Source organism: Sinocyclocheilus grahami, unplaced genomic scaffold (genome assembly GCF_001515645.1).
Source record: "Sinocyclocheilus grahami isolate Dianchi unplaced genomic scaffold, SAMN03320097.WGS_v1.1 scaffold352.1, whole genome shotgun sequence".
NCBI lineage: Eukaryota > Metazoa > Chordata > Actinopteri > Cypriniformes > Cyprinidae > Sinocyclocheilus > Sinocyclocheilus grahami.
This window is the reverse complement of record NW_015505531.1, coordinates 831,823-849,625: the sequence shown is the minus strand read 5'-3', so window position 1 is coordinate 849,625 and position 17,803 is coordinate 831,823. Positions and strand designations below refer to the sequence as shown.

The window sequence follows — 17,803 nt, the reverse complement described above, 5'->3', positions numbered from 1 at the left end:
GCAAACATATTTTGCTTTTCCTATATCCATGGGTGGGGTAATAAAAATACATTCTGATTATTTGCGGGTGGGTCGCAGGTAGATAAAATAAATAATAAATTATGCAAATATTAACTACATTACTACGTTCGCCTGGCCTGATCGGGAAGTTGCAGTGACAGAAACGGTGACAATTCCAGATAAAGTTTGAAAGGAGTCAAGCCTGTGTTAATGCTATTGAATAGGCTAATATGGCCAAAGATGATATTTTGTTTTATAAATAAATGTTCATTTAAAAGCAGCCCACGATCAGCGTGTTATGTTACCGTTACCTCTTACGGCTCTGACGAGGTTTTGTTCCATCCTCCACGCTGTGACAACTCACAAAAGACTATTTTTAGCCAAGCAGTGCGGAGAGCTGCTTCAGAAACGTGCCGTGGCTGGCACGTTTCTAAACACAAGCATTAGAGCGGTCGCGATCAGCTCCGGTTCCTGTGGAGCCGTAACGCGCCGCAGACGTGTGCAGTGAGGCGCAGATCAGCTCTAACGTCACTGAATCTAAAATTAACCATCTATTAATCATATTATCATGCAAAACATACACGACAAATAGCGAATTTTTCATTGTTTCTCAAAACGTCATAGCATTTCCACACCGGCGATGACATGACTGTGGCGCCAAATCATTTATGTCCCCACATCATGTACGCCATCATGCGCTGACGTCATCAAATTGCGATCGGTTCGTGAGATCAGCCAAGTGTAGTGAGTACCGATCGAGTCACAAAATGTGATTATCGGCCGATACTGATCTCCGGCCGATCGATCGGAGCAACCCTAATATATTGTCAAACATGTCTGTGAAGTTTTGAAGAACTGCACAAGAGCTGCTTATTTTTTTATGAATAGTTTGTCTTTTATTTGGTGTTGCAGGAGAAGGTTGGTGAGTTTGCTAAGATGAGTAATATCGAGCTTCTGGAAGCCACTGAGAAGTCTGTCGGCCCACCAGAAATGTATGAGTTTCACTGCGAGCTCAAGACGTATTGTAGCAAAGAGAGCAAACTGGAGGTGAATGTTTTTCTTGTTTTGAAATCCATTTTAAGGCTGTGATAGGGCTTTGATTTCACTCCATCCTGTTTGTGATGTTTGACAGAATGTGTGTAAGGAGAAAGCCAACTTCCTAGAGAAGGCCAGACAGAGTAATGAGAGGAACAAACTGGATATGGACCGCTACTACACGAAGACGAAACACTTGGACAGGATCCAGATGCTAGAGAAGAAGAAACCCTTGGTGGTGAGTGCAGATCTTACTAGATTAAACCTTCCCAAAAACAATTTGTTGCATTAGTGCTAAAAAATTCTGATTCCTGAGAGGAATTACTCTTCATTATAAGTAGGGCTGCACGATTAATCGAAATTAAATTGCAATCGCGATTAGGCAGAAGCTGCGTTTGTCATGGGCATCTTGTCAGTGAAGCACGGTTCTGTGATCAGTAGTAAATCTCCATCCAAAAGCCAGAGGGCGCTCTCAGGCGGAAACTCCAAAAACACCAGACGCTGACATTGACATGACCGGACACACTCAACTGAAAACACAGGAACTTTAATACACAGCCCAAACAAGGATAATTAAATACACACACCTGAACAGAATGACACAGTCAGCAAAGGGAAATGGTGCCTGAGGAAAACAAAGTACAAACTGAATGACATGTGACAAGAATAAAATATAAAAAAGATTTCGATAAATATAAAAAAAAATAAGTTTTTGCGTCTGTTCCGTGCACGGCATATTATTTCTTCTGCGCGGTCACACACGCGTGCAGCTTGCGACCACCATGGTTGGATCATGCAGCCAGTCGTATACTACTGACTTTATTGTCAAAACTCCCTATTATCAGACACTTTCAGCTGTGAATTAAATTAATCATTGGTGACAAATAACTGGGACACCTGGGAAAAAGGTATGTTTATGGTATTAGTATTAGTTATAGTATAGAATAGCTATGTATTCATCCAAAGTTGCAATTTTTTTTAATTAGTTATAATAATAGCAATAGAGATTGTTTCAATGCAGTATCAAATAGAAAAATAACAGGATCAGTGATGCAAACTCTAAATATTCTGAGATAAAGCAGCTCTAGCAAGACAATAGTGTTGTTATTCAGCTCCAGTCAGTTCAGTTCAATGACTGTGAAGTTCATTCATTATTAAACAGTAATCACTATCACATAAAACATTTGCAAATGAAACCTTTTCCATGTGTTCAGGTGAACAAAATCGTCATAGTATCAATAAAATCATCAAAGTATCAAGCAAAGTATCAATAATGAAAATGAAAGTTGCTGCAACCAGGGAAGGACATAGTGGATTTTTTCCCTACATAATGACTTGTGCCTCAGGGCATCCAGATGAAATGCAAACACAAAAGCTGTCATGTTATCTTGCATTCGGATGCCTGACGTTTGGAAAAGCAATCTCGTCAGACAGTTCTGGGATGTAATTAAATCATTTTGATGACAGACTTTTGCTCAGGGATTTCAGATTGACTAAAACAACATTTGAGATGATGTTCAATGAGATGGTCTGCTGGTTAGTCCATTTAGCCAGTCGCATGATCTTGTGAGGTAAAATAAGAGTTTTTTGTTGCACATTGAGGAATTTATTCAGTAAATGTGTTTCCGTCGTAGTTCATGCGCGTTTTCTTATCTGATAAAAAATTATCAGACTCAATTGAGCGCATAGGTTTTTTAATGTGCACTTTAAGATTTGATGTGCATATCGGATGTATTTCAAGACTTTGTTCTCTGTTTCCTATTTTAGGAGTATGAAACAGCACGTAAAGAGCTCGAGGGGGTGAAGAAGGAGAGAGAGGAAATGAAAAGGAAGCTGAAGTCTCTGAAAGAAGCTCAGGAGCCGCTGCTCAGGAAGATCCGCTCGGTGGAGAGTCAGCTGCAGCCCATCGAGCACCAGATGAAGGAGTTGGTCAGCACAAATCAAACCTGATTACCAAGAATTAGGGCTAGGTTATATAGCCAAAAAAAATTATCACAATATAATTTTTCATATCAGTCGATATCGATCATTACCTTTATTTCTTTCAAGTTTAAATGCTGATTTTTGCTCCTGAGTGAAAGTTGTAGAAACCAGACGGTTAATTGTGTTTTTAAACTCTTTATGGTCAAAACATGACAAACACTTCAGCTTTTTGAATTCCTTACTCTTTTCCAGTCATTTTTCCTGAGCAAAATAAATATCTGAATAGAAAAATTAATTTCTTAGTTTCTGCATGTTCTAATGAGCGATATTGTTTCAGATCATGAAACAAGTTTGTGTTCCTGACATGTATCTTCAGCACAGATTGCAGTGCAGGCTGCAGTATTAATAATATTACAATTTTTGTAAGAGTTGACAGTAGTAGCTCGTAGGGGTGTGCCATATCATACCGTCCACGATAATACCGGTATACATTTTTACATGATTAAAAAAGTGTCATATTGCGATATCAATGATATAGTGACGCGATGATGTATGGCGGATATACAGAGTAGATCTGCATGGAGGAATGGGCCAAAATACCAGCAACAGTGTGTGAAAACCTTGTGAAGACTTACAGAAAACGTTTGACCTCTGTCATTGCCAACAAAGGGTATATAACAAAGTATTGAGATGAAATTTTGTTATTGACCAAATACTTATTTTCCACCATAATTTGCAAATAAATTCTTTTAAAAATCCTACAATGTGATTTTCTCATTTTTGTCTCTCATAGTTGAGGTATACCTATGATGAAAATTACAGGCCTCTCTCATCTTAAGTGGGAGAACTTGCACAATTGGTGGCTGACTAAATACTTTTTTGCCCCACTGTACATTCCCTAGCGTGCACAACAACAACACCACAAAACCAATAGGTGTGTTCGACTTGAAGCAGCGCTGCGCAGACGGATCGGTGTATGACATCAAAGTATGGCGAGAGCGGCTCTAGAGCATTTTCGAGCGCACACTCTTACCTTCAAAAATAGGCGAGGCGCATATCTTTAGCGACGCATTTGTATGTATTTGCTCTTGAAACGACAAATACATACAAAATTGTCACAATGCCTGTCTTTGCGAGTATCCTCGAAAAAATGGTCGGTTATGTCTTAAGCGAAAGTAAACAGTTGAGAAAGAAATAGAATGTGTATCTATATATTGGATCTCTTAAAGTGACCGCGCCTAATTTACTAGCTGCTGTCAGTGTCCTTAATGTTAATCCAAGAAATTAAATAGGAGAAAATCACTCACTGCTCTTTACTGAATTACTTTGTAGTTTTAACAAGAATTAATCTATATTTAATTTATACAGTGAAGACTATGCAGTGCTATTTACATTTGATTATTCAGTTTCTGTACCTGGACAACTACAAACTTGAAAAAACGTAAACATTGTTTAATTTGTTTGTTTGTGCTATTTACACAATTTCAAACAGGGCCCACCGGTACAACCTGCCTCGCAAACCCCAGCTACGGCCCTGTACACCGATCGGTCTGCTTCAAGTCGAACACACAGCTGCTGCTGCCACCTTATGACAATAGATTTACACTTCAAATTAGGTAGTCTGTCATCGATGACAGTAGCTCATTGGAAAAGAATGGAAAATGCCCTTCATTTTGTTTGCACTAATAAATGCTGCTGCCTGCCAGCTGCAGTCATCAATAAAACGTTGTTTCATGTTTTATTTTCTATATCGTCATCGCAAATGTTCTTGAAATATCGTGATATAATTTTGAGGCTATATCGCCCCTAGTAGCTTGAGTTAGGATGCAGATGTAAATTTATGTTCATTATCAAAGACAGTAACATCTGTAAAAATTGTAACAACCTCATTTTTATATGCTGAAATGTAATTATTCTGATTTATTGAGTTTTATTAACGTTAAACATTTGTCTTCCATAGTAGTGTACATTTAGATCACGATAACCACCGTTAAAACCACACACAGGTGCGTTCACACTTGTAGTTCGGTTCGTTTGGTTCATTTGGTCCGGGCCAAAAAAGTAAATGATACATTTGGTCCTGGTCCGCTGAGTGTTCACACTGGCAGTTTTGACAGCGAACCTAAAGGCATAGTGATACATTCACAACCTGATTGGTCGGCTTGAATGAGGTATATATTGTCTTGTATATATGGAACTCACTGAACACCTCAAACAAAAGGTGCGTTAAAGACTTAAAGCGGTGCTGTGGGTGTATGATATCAAAGCACCCATTCACCAATCGGTCTGCTTCTCGCAGTTTTAAGTCGAACACACCTAATGCCATCTGCTGGACTAAGCGCGCTCATTCTTGCGTGTACATATAATTTTATTTTCACCACCTGCAAACTCACAAGGAGCTCATAAAAGGCACTTTACCTCCTCGTTGCTCTACGTTTGCCCTCTGCTCATTTTGTTTTGGATACACCGCTCGCTCCGCATCGTCAAATCATGTCGCATTTTGTCATTACTTCCTGTTTTTGGTTCGTTTAGAAGTATTTGGTCCGTGTTGCGTTCATATATCATTCGAACCGCACCAGAGTTTGTTTGAAAGGCGCTTGTTTGGTGCGCACCAGGGTTCGGATAGCAGTGTTCACACTTACTCAAACGAGCCGCACTAACAGAGCAATTGCACCAGGGTTCGTTTTAATCGAACCAAACATGACAAGTGTGAACGCACCCTAAATACATTTAGTATAAATGCACAAACTCAATAGCTTAATCACAAAAATACTGTAATTACCTATATTCCATTACTCCTTAAATACATTTAATACATGCCTGCATTAATAATATAATCAAATTCAATATGAATATCCCCCATTTCTGCCGAAATACCACGGTGCAGTTGGTGTTACTACAGTAAATCCATGGTAAATGATGGCGATTTGTAGATTGAAAAGCTTCCTGACTATCATTGTGCACAGTGTTTCTGCTGTTTGTCAGCACTGTTTCATCTGGCTTTAATCTAGATTAAATCATTTGTGTTCTTCGCTGAATTGAAGCGCTTCACACTAGATCTCACAGCGCTGTTTAGTGTCGTGGGACTGAGACTCGTCAGCGAGTGAACACATCTGTTTCTGCATCTGCTGCCAATTGAACTCTGAGCCGAGCAGATAAACGCTCCGTGTGACACGCTTCAAATGAGTCGCGCTGTTTCCTTCCACTTTTGGCGCATAAACATTATATCAAACTCTTGTTATCATTAGAGGAAAATTATATAATTATGATGATTATCCCTAGAGTTTTTATCGCCCAGCCCTACCAAGAATCTGTTTTATTTCCTTTATTATAGAAAAGTAATGCCCGTGGTTTTTCTTTTCTTTTCAGACTGCTGATATCAAAGGTGCATCACAGAAATGTAAGCAGAAACACGATCAGCTTGAACTGAGGAATAAAGAGGTTTGTTCTGAAATGAAACCACTTACAGAACATTTAAAGAGAGCGCTTTATAACACTATTAAAGAGCATATTATAACTCTGACTGATTGGTGTTCTTCAAATCTTAGGTTGATGACATCAGACAGGACCTGAGTCTGAAGCAGACGGAGGAGGCGGACCGGCAGAAGCGGATCGGACACACGCAGCTCATGATCAAAGACCTGCAGAAGGAGCTTCAGCACATGGGCAGCATGGGGGACGTCACGCCTCAGATCGAGGATGTTAACGCAGAGCTGAAGAACATCCAGGACGAAAAAGCCAAACTGGAGGGCGAGAGTTTGGACCTGCGCAGAGACAAAGACGAAGCCTCTGGAGAATTACACCGTAATGTTTAAGATGACTTTAGTTGCTGAAAAACATACAAATGCAACCCTCTACGCACACCTTGCCAATTTAATCGCCATTGGCTAGTACATTTTTTAGTTTACTCGCCAGACTGATATACTATTTTACACACACACACACACATATACATACAGCTTATCTTTGTAAAATAGCACAATTTCTAAATATCTGAAAGTACACTCTTAACATCAGTCAGTCAAGCATTATAATATGATATTATGATAATTAAGCACTATTTAATGATAGAACTTTAGTGATTAGAACTGAACTTGGTAACCATGTATGAATGCACATTTGTTATTTTAACCGAACTTAGGACTGGTGGTGATGCTTAAGATATTGTTGGTCATTCAGGGTTTCTGTAAACAAAAAGTTAATAGTAATAGATATCAGTAATTATTATCAAAAGATAATACTACTACAAATTCTGCAAAATACAGCGCACTAAGGATTGATGAGCTGCTGGGTTCATGAATATTAATCACGTTGTGTGCGTTCGCCAGAACTGATTTGCTGAAATCAAAACAGGGACGGTAATAGATGAGCGCCAGCCAATGAGATTGCCGTTTGCGCATTAGCTCCCCCTACTGAAGTGAAAATATATCTATGCTAAACTTATACTTGCCCTCCAACTCTTACACTGGCGAGTAAAATCTAAGAATTGATTAGCCAATGGCCCAGAGTGGAGATTTAGTCGCATATACGAGTTATTTACTCACAATGTAGAGGGTTGAAATGTGTTGTGTATATATATATATATATTTCCCTACTGAAGTGAAAATATATCTATGCTAAACTTATACTTGCCCTCCAACTCTTACACTGGCGAGTAAAATCTAAGAATTGATTAGCCAATGGCTAATGATAGACACTTAGTTGCCCAGAGTGGAGATTTAGTCGCATATACGAGTTATTTACTCACAATGTAGAGGGTTGAAATGTGTTGTGTATATATATATATATTTTTTTTCTGTTATGGAGAAATCACTCAATTTTAGCATATTAGTAATTCGTCATGCTACTGATTTTTAGTTTGTTGGTTGTTTTTTTGAAGGTTTGCAGAATCGTCTGAGGAGTCTGGAGGACATGATGAAGATGAAAGAGGATAAACTGCGCGTCCGTTTCCGTGACACCTACACCGCCCTCAAGTGGCTGAGGGATAACCGTGATCGTTTCAAAGGCAACGTCTATGATCCCATGATGCTGGTGGTGAGAGCACAGCTGCTAATTCAGGTGCTGTTTCTTGGAGATGGGTGTTCAAGCAGATCGGTTTGATCTTCTCTCCCTTTGCTGCCAGATTAATGTCCGTGATGCTCGGCACGCAAAATACGTTGAGAGTCAAATTCCTGCCAACGACTTGAGAGCCTTTGTCTTTCAGAGACAGGAGGACATGGAGAAGTTCATGACAGAGGTGAGAAGCTCAGTGTGTAGTACTTAGAAAGAAGCTGATACAATAAAAAATATCATTTTGATTATTGAATGTTCACCTTAGGAGGTCCAACTAAATATTATTATTAATTAATTATGAAGTTGGTAATGATTGAAATCCTGTTACCAAAATGTGTCATGTAGTGTTGTCAAAAGACCCGGTACTTCGGTACCAAGTCGGTACTAAAAGAATGAAAATGTTACGGTACCAGGTTTTTTTAAGTACCGGTGGTACCGAGTACCCGGTCAACACGGTTCTTGATGCGCTATCCGAAAGGTGCGCAGAGACGTGGCAACATCAAAATGAGATAACACATCAAACTAACAAAACACTTTAAAGATACCCAGATCAAATGAAAGAGTTCAAGCAGGTAAGTTTCATTTAAATTTGTAATATTTAGATCAGTGTTTCCCATACATTGATTTATTTGTGGCGGCCCGGTGCGGGTGTTTTTACATCACTGTATTTCTGAAGGAAACCGACTGTCTTCAGAAAATTTTGGATGTCATTTTCATTTAATCTTGCCTGTAATGCCTGAGCAGCGTTTGTGAGCTGAGCGCTGCTTTGTGTGCGGCTTTACCGGGGAAACCTCTATCGCTCCTGCTCTACAAGCGCCTCCTGCTGGCAGAGAATGAATTTGCATAGATATTCCGCCACAAATAGAGTGCAAGTCTGTGGGAAACACTGCTTCTGTTATGAATATTATTCAATATTTGAATTTGAATGTTGGAAATGAATGCTGTTATTAGAGTAGTTAATCGTTAACATAAGCGTGGCTAACGCTAATATAATGAATTTTGGATGTCATTTTCATTTAATCTTGCCTGTAATGCCTGAGCAGCGTTTGTGAGCTGAGCGCTGCTTTGTGTGCGGCTTTACCGGGGAAACCTCTATCGCTCCTGCTCTACAAGCGCCTCCTGCTGGCAGAGAATGAATTTGCATAGATATTCCGCCACAAATAGAGTGCAAGTCTGTGGGAAACACTGCTTCTGTTATGAATATTATTCAATATTTGAATTTGAATGTTGGATTGAAATGAACATTGCTGTTATTAGAGTAGTTAATCGTTAACATAAGCGTGGCTAACGCTAATATAATGAACATTAGAATGAAGTTTCTTTATTAACTATTTAATGCTCCTATAACTTTTATTAGGGTAAAAAAAAAACAAGGACATGATGATATTTACTATTTTTACATACCAGAGACTTTTATATGAATTGTGAATCTAAAATATGCGTGTTAGAGAATGTACAAATGGTTAACATTGTTTGTGTCATATCAGTCAGGAAAGCAGTTCTGAGCTTTTTTTTATTTGATTTCTTTTAGCTAACTTAGTTGTTATTCTTGGCTGAATAACTCTAGGTTTTCAAAAGCCCTTTAAAATTAAATATGTACACAGTTTGGATTAAATGAAAGTATAGTCAAATTTTTTAATTAGCATGTTTTTGTGTTTTGCTTTGGTACCGAAATTGGTACCGAGAACCGTGGATTTTCACTGGTATTGGTACCGAATACTGAAATTTTGGTACCGTGACAACACTAGTGTCATGTCTAGATGTAGTTTAAAGCCTTCATTTGTGATTCTTATGTGTTATATATTTAATTTGTGTTATTTTCTAACAATAAACAAAAAATAATATAATGCAATAAAATAATAGAATAATAAACATTTATAATAGAGAGTAAGTAAAATCGGTCAAATGTGCGGTTTTCTCAGGTGCGAGACACACAGAGGCTGCGAGTTAACAGCGTCATCGCTCCAGCGGAGTCCTGCTCTAAACGACCTCCATCACGACCCCTGGAGACTCTGAAGTAACACCCTCTACTCAACCACTACCAAGACGTCTTATTCAGTACATTTATTACAGTTTTTTTTCTTTTTGTCAGGCGTTATGGCTTCTTCTCGTATTTGCGTGAGCTGTTCGATGCTCCTGAGGAGGTCATGAGTTACTTGTGCCATCAGTACAGAGTCAATGATGTGCCTGTAGGAACAGAGAAGACCAAGAGCATGATCGAGATGGTAGGTCCTCCATCATTCAGTGGCCCCGAATCTTAATACACATGTAGTTTTGTGCGTATGAATGTAGTAAGTGACCTAGCTGACAAAGGTTATTATCAGGACAAACTATTAAGGACTAGTTTTGTAAGATGGACCCAGAAAAACTTTTACAATTTCTTTCAAAAGTAAATTTAAAGTATCTTTTTAATAGAAATGTATGTGTAATACTTTGTTTTATAATTGTTTTTATTAATTTGTTTATGTTTATTGTGTTTGTATTTTGTGTTCTATATTTTTAATGTATAATCTTTGCCATGAAACCTGTGAAGCTGATGTGGCAATAAACTTAAACTGTTAAGTGACCTAGCTGCTCATTATCAACTTGTAAATATGCTTCTGTAGCCTATTATTGTAACAGAGCATGACACTATCAGCACCAAGGTCATTGGTTTGATTCCCAGAGATAACATGAATTCAAAAAAAAAAAAGTATAGCTTGCATGCAATGTAAAATTCACTTTGGATCTGTCAAATGCATACATTTGAATGTAAACGAATGATTCAAATCAGCAATTTTGGTTCGAATTCTCAGTTCAAATCGCGGTCTGGGGCCCCTAGATTGGACAGAAAGGGCACCTGCCACTTTAGTCACCTGACTAAATTACAGAATTTCTGGAAAAAACGAAACTTTTTTTAGGGCCCTGTTATTGTTGAAGTTATTAGGTTTTATGAATTCACTTGATTAGACATGCCTTTGTTTGTTATTGAAATTAAATTCCATTAAAATGGGAGAAACAGAATTTGGTAAAAGCTAAAGCTGAATTCATAGGGCCCTACAATCTGTAACTTATGTTTTTCTGTGGCAGGTGATCAGAGAGCTTCAGTTGAGGGTGATCTACACAGCGGAGGAGAAGTACAACGTGAAGAAGTCCAACTACTCTAATAACGTGGTGTCCAGTAACTCGGCCCTGCGACCCTCGCAGTTCCTCACTACGACCATAGATGCAGACGAGAGACATCAGCTGGAGGAGCAGCTGAGGGTGAGACACACTGTCTACACTGCTTTAGGATTGAAATGTTGGGGCACATTGGTATGTATTAATTTATTTGATTAAGTAGATTAAATGTTGGTGTTTGTTAAATCAGTCATTAGGAAAGAAATCACCCTTCAAACCATTTGAGAGCCTGCTTTTTGTAAGCTTTTTGAGCTATATGTCACAACTCTATATGTCACAACTCAAAATAATAAAAGGAAAGGAGATCAACTGAATAAGTGTAATGACCTCAAGATTTGACGTTTGGCTCACAGGCAGCAGAGAGGAAGGTGCAGAGATGTGATCAACGGATGGCAGCCGTTCGTGAGCAACTAACTAAACTGGACCGCCATGATAATGAGCTGCGTGCTAAGAAGAAGAAACTGTCTGAGCTGAAAGGCAAGAAGAGACAGCTGGAGCAGAAAATCAGCACAAAACAGGACAGGTACCTTCCTCCTAAAACCAGCTGTGTGCAGCTTTGTTTTAAATCCGCTATCTATTATATATTTTTCTCTCTGTGCAGTTTGCGGCAGATGGAGCAGAACGAGATCAACTTGCAGGCAATTGAAGAGGAAACGAATACCAAGATCGCGGCTGTAAACAACAAGAAAGTGGCCATAATGGAGGAGTATCTGAGTCACATGCAGGTGTGTTAGTCCTCTCCGGAGGTTGATTTCTACCGTCAGCTGTTCTGTGTCTTATGGCTTCATATGTGTGTTTGTAGATGAAGGCCAGAATGAGTATGGAGAAGGTGTACTTGGCTCTCCAGAGCGCAGGTGTCTCTGCTGAGAAAACCAAGCTGGTGACGGACTGCAGGGACAGTTTAGCTGAACTCAAGCAAGCAGAGGTAAGAGAATCTGTCACATTAGCAATGCATTTTACTGACATATTTTATAGTCAAATGGGATAGTCAGCAAATAAATGAGGGTCTTTTTATAAACCCATTTCTGTTGTTTTTCTTATATAAATTATAATGTAATATTGCATTAATACAATTACACTACGGGTTAGTAACATTTATTTTTCAGAAAGGAATACTTTTATTCAGCAAGGACACATTAAATTGATCAAAAGTAAAATTGTCGATTTTATTAGACTATTCGATTTTAAAAAATCCTCGACTTCATTTTGCTGCGTCGACTAACCGGCAAAATACCGGAGGTGGCGCATTTCACGGACGAGAATCCATAAAACACATTATTAGACTGTTTCCCAAGGCTGCATGATATATTAAACCCATTTAAAAATCATAATTAAGAATAATTGTGAATTCACAAACGCTACGATTTAATTAAATAATGATATGCGATGCCGTTCTAATAGAGTATATGCGCTTTAATTATTTCCATGCGTGTAGGTTAAGTACGTGCGTCACACAGCGGCTCCGTTCACAGTAGTTCCACAGGAACTGTTATCATTTACATGTGTGGAGCGGCTCAAACTCCATCTCTGCATGTTGTTGTGAGTTTGGGTTTATTATAACGTTCATCTGGGAACGCAACGTGCGCCATTTCATCAGATTTGTAAGGTAAATCATTTATAAATCCACGCAAACACAGGAGAAAACCATCTCGAGGTTTCAAAATAAAAGCTGAAACCCTCACTCTGAGTTCAAACGTTTTGATGTCCACATATTCTTTTAATTACAGTGGCTATAGCATTTCTGTCCTAAAGAAATGGCCAAATATTAAAGATTAAGTAGACATTTGAATGAAATGGTGCTTGGTCAATATTAAACAAGTATTAGATCGCACAGTAATGTGTAAAAACAATCGTCAGGCCGTTGGCGCCCCCTGCAGGCCTTTGTTGTAATGCGTAATGTACATTAGCTATCGTTTATAATACATTATGTATTTTAACAGTTTTGCTCAATAAAACCATATGATTTCTTGCTTTTGATACTTTATTTGAACTAATTATTATTGTCTCATTGCTATTATATATGTATTTTAAGTAATTTTAAAGACTATTATTCACTTACATCTATTTTTATTACCACAAAAAAATGTATTATAATTATAGGGACCTATGAAATCCGTTTTATTTCCAAATTCAGTTTTTTTCTATACTCTGTGAAAAATTAGTATAATTTTATTAATCAAAAAGCCTGTCTAATTAATTGAGTTTTACAGTTTTATCTTTACCAAATTCTGTTTTCCATTATTTTCTGGTTCCATAAAGTTTTAATAATCAAAAGCATCTCCAATTAATTGATTTTATAAAAAAAAAAAAAAAAAGTTTTTTTTTTCTTTTTTTTTTCAGAAATACTGCACATTTACATTTTTCTCCTAAATAAATTCTGGTAAATAACATTTCTAGTAAATACTCCTTTAAAAAGTGTTTTTTGATGATAATTGTATTATTAGTAGACTAGAAGTCGTGGATATGTTGTCATTCTAACACTATAATACTGAACTTTGATTTCAGTGATTTGGACTACGAGATGGACACTTGCTTCTTGCACTCTATGTTGCGCTTTACTTTTGATTTAAAAAAAGGATTTAATAGAAATTTGGATTTCATTTGGTTTAATAAAATATTCTTAAGAAAAATTGTTGATTTTTGTGGGAAATCAATCGCTTAGGCCAGGTGTAGGCAAGTTCAGTCCTAGAGAGCCGCAGTCCTGCAGAGTTCAGCTCCAACCCTGAAAAAACCCTCCCCTGCCTATAGCCTTAGTAATCCTGAAGACACTGATTAGCTTGTTCAGGTGTGTTTGATTAGGGCTGGAGCTGAACTCTGCAGGACTGCAAGCTCTCTAGGACCGAACTTGTCTTCCCCCGGGTTTAGATTAATTGATTAATCGATAAATTAGTCGATAGATTAATCGAAATAAAAATAGTCGTTCGTGGCAGCCCTAGTGTAATGTTAGAAAAAGATTTCTATTTTAAATAAATGCAGTTCTTTTGAACTCTCTATTTATCAAAGAATCCTGAAACATTATCACAGTTGCCACAAAGAATATGAAAGAGCACAACGGTTTCTAACATTGATAATAATCAGAAATGTTTCTTGAGCATCAAATCAGCATATTAGAATGATTTCTGAAGGATCATGTGACAGAAATAAATAACATTTAAAAACAGACAAGTTATTTTAAATCATAATAATATTTTAGAATATTACTTACTAGTTTTAATGATTATTTTTTATCAAATAAGTGCCGTCTTGGTGAACAAAAGGTACTTTAACAACATTAAAAAATCTTACCAACCCCAAACTTTTGAATGGTGGCATGTGTTAAAAAAAATTGTCGTCTATTTTCTAATATTCTTTATTTAAAAGTTGACGATTAAATTTGTCGACAACTTGAATATTCCAGGATAACAGTATATTTTAACAAGAGCATGCCCTCATATCTCTCCTTAATTAAAATGTTCTCATTCACTGATGAATCGTGCACAGTAAGACCCTGAACATGTGTCTGTGTGCTCGTACAGGGGGTGTACACCAAGTTGGACCAGATAAAGACCAATCTGTTGGCCAAGTGTAAGACCCTGATGAGTAGGGCCAGTGCGATCTGTAAAATGAGCCCCGGAGAGACGGCCGTCCCAGATGAACTACACAGAGTGAGCTCCGTCTGCCTCAGACACCCCTCATCTTTCATTCAGCCTGTAATTCCTTATTTTACAACATTGTGTGTGTCGTTTCCTTTCAGGCCTTCAGCCAGTTTCCCGATACACTGGATGAGATTGATGCCATGTTGAATGAGGAGAAGACCAGAGCCGAGTGCTTCACCGGCCTCAGTGATACTGTGAGACAAACACATCAGCTCATCCATGCTTAACCTGACCTCTGCCTTTATAATGCTACTAGTTAATCCTTACCTCATGCTGAAAGCTCACATTAAGGTATACTTCAGTGTTTTACACGTGCGCTAGTGTATACGTACAGTCAACTGAGTAGTGCAAAACAAATTCAGTGCACATGTGCGACCTGCACATACAAAGTACACGTGGTTACAAAAATTGGATAATGTGCATACAGTACACACATACTATTCTGGTGACAAAATTTGCGTCACGCGCACTGTATGTGGACTCTCACGTACATGTAAAAACCGAAGTAATTTTCGCTGCTAGAGGGCATGTATTCAAAACAAACAAAGAAACAAAGGTGTAGTTTGATGACACCGTGACTGAGTGTGGAATCATGGGAGTTGTGGTCTTCATCCCCACAGCCGATGCAATCCGACGGGACTCGGGCAGAAATTATGTTCATGGTTGAGCTAATGATTTATTAATGTAGTAGAATGAAGCAGGGTGAGGCTTAAGCCGTCGAAGCGAAACGAGGCCGCTGAACGAGCGTGACACACGGCTCGAAAGCAGCGGCGCTTTTATTATGCCACAGTCGACCGCTTCCGCTCCTTCCGGTCGTGCGTATGTGGGGTAAAGCAGCGGGGCTTTTATTATGCTGTTTTTATCATACGAGATACGTTTGAAAGTTCTGTTATAATGCTACTCTGTTCGGTCGTCACCGGTCTATTAAAACGCACAACATATCAAAGCGTCTTTGGTGTTTCCATGTTTTCTACAAAACAAAACCGGAAATCGAGGGGTTATGACGTCATTGGCAGGCGACACAATGACACTATGAACACGGTCCGTGTCACTAGTTAAAATTGCTTATTTCTCTGGATTTAAACATTCATCGAAACATTTGAGATAATGTAAGTACACAAGTCAGCAAAATATATAACACTGTTCTAGTGGTTTTTGGATATTGTGCCTTTAACTGTAACATAGATGCCAATATTAGCTCCAGAGTTCATTTTTAGTTGAGCGTGATAAACAATTTGCTTCAGTATTTAACCATTTTGAGATTGCAAATTACCAGAATGTCAGTTTGAAATTGGACTCACAGCCTAGTTTAGTAGAAAATAGTAGCAATTAAACTAGTTAAGAGGACCACACTTACAGGAATTGATCTCCCAAACATTTAAGTCATCGTCATTTACTCACCGTCATGTTGTTCCAAAACTGTAAGAGTTTCTTTCTTCTGTTGAACTCAAAAGAAGATATTTAACACGAATCAGCACATCCATCGGGAACAAAAGTGGAGTAAGAAGTCACTCCAAGAATCCTCAAACTCAAAACACACACACACACAGAGAGGCGTTTGTTAGGAGTGTCTCTGCACCCACTCCTCTTCCTTGTCGCTCGTTAAGGCCTGCTTCCTGTTCCGGCCCGTCCCACGAGAGAACGGAGGCATGGAATAGCACTCATGGGGGCGAGAGAGGAGTGGAGGGGCGGACAGCCAAATAAACTTTCCTCCAGACGCACTCTTTCATTCAGGACAGACCTGCAGCAGTCAGAACATTTCTCATATAACGCTCTGTGCTTTTAATGCGCGCAGCTGAGAGGAAGTCTGGCGACCTGAAAGAAAGTCATTAACACACCTTCCACATATTCATTAACTGCAGCAGCCTGGCTGTAGTTCTGTTACGCAATAAACATATCGGTTCCGACTGAAATAGAATAGCGCAGATTTTTTCCGCCGAGGACACGCAGATTGATTCCAGGTGTTTAAAGACAATAACACAATTCCAGCCAGCATTCATAAATATCTTCAGATCACACATATATGGACTGTTAATGAACAGTGATTCAAAAGGCATAATCAGTTCCAGGACAGATGTCCAGTGGAAGATGATGCCTCAGATGGAAAATATTTGAAGTCCAACATCATTTTTTTTCCATAAAAAAAAAAAAAGGATTGAAAGAGAGATAAAATAGCTCTGCTCCAAATCCTGAACTGCCTCATTGTCTACTCCCTACATAAGCAGCATACTTAACCCAAATAAAAGCACAGGTGACTTTTACATCAGTTTCAGCAATTTCACACAAGACACAAATCACTTTACTTGTGAGACTTAAAGGGATAGTTCACCCAAAAATTACAATTTTGTCATCATTTACTCCCCTCAAATTGTTCCAAATACATATGAGTTTCTTTCTTCTGTTGAGCACAAAAGAAAATATTTTGAAGAATGTTGGTAAGCAAACAGTTGACGGTAGCCATTGACTTCATAGTATTTTTTTCCATTCTACACTCCTTAAAATCTTTTGTTCTCAACAGAAAAGACAAACTTGTATAGGTTTGGAACAACATAAGGGGGATTTAAATGATGACAGAATTAAAATTTTTGGGTGAACTATCTCTTTAAGTTACGGTAACTTGATTCAGCTGATAAAAGCTGCAGTGGTTATTGTGTGTTATGGAAATTGATTCTGTTCACTGACACTAGTTGATACTTCATTCGATTTATTCATCCAAAATATAATTGTACATTTTATCCATTTGTCAAATTCTGAGACATTCCGCATCATACAGTATCCTTTTTTATGATTGGATTGTGTGATTCCATTAGTTTTTTCTGCATCGTGGAAATCGTAAGTTAAACCGTATTAGACTATTATCACATTCATTGGCATATTATATTAGCCACAACATTCTCTAGTTGTCCAGTTTCTCATTCTGAATGTCGTCGCAGTGTGACGCAGTTAGCAGCACAACTATGGGGTTGAGCTCAGTGTACAGTCAGTTCCTGTGTCATGTG

At 38.3% G+C, this 17,803-nt stretch overlaps 1 protein-coding gene across 3 annotated transcripts in view; it reads left to right on the top strand.

Moving 5' to 3' along the window:
* The window catches only part of LOC107548673 (structural maintenance of chromosomes protein 5-like), a 33,661-nt gene that overhangs the window by 12,399 nt on the left and 3,459 nt on the right, over nt 1–17,803 (top strand). For 2 of the 3 annotated variants that reach the window (XM_016229457.1, XM_016229458.1), the window contains exons 7-20: nt 913–1,047; nt 1,133–1,273; nt 2,803–2,964; nt 6,328–6,399; nt 6,507–6,762; nt 7,838–7,992; nt 8,081–8,194; nt 9,933–10,027; nt 10,103–10,235; nt 11,080–11,304; nt 11,523–11,894; nt 11,972–12,094; nt 14,685–14,813; nt 14,903–14,998. In XM_016229457.1, the coding sequence (XP_016084943.1) occupies nt 913–1,047; nt 1,133–1,273; nt 2,803–2,964; nt 6,328–6,399; nt 6,507–6,762; nt 7,838–7,992; nt 8,081–8,194; nt 9,933–10,027; nt 10,103–10,235; nt 11,080–11,304; nt 11,523–11,894; nt 11,972–12,094; nt 14,685–14,813; nt 14,903–14,998 (2,208 nt within the window). The remainder of the gene's footprint in view (nt 1–912; nt 1,048–1,132; nt 1,274–2,802; nt 2,965–6,327; nt 6,400–6,506; nt 6,763–7,837; nt 7,993–8,080; nt 8,195–9,932; nt 10,028–10,102; nt 10,236–11,079; nt 11,305–11,522; nt 11,895–11,971; nt 12,095–14,684; nt 14,814–14,902; nt 14,999–17,803) is intronic. The other variant, XM_016229459.1, reaches the window with a different exon arrangement.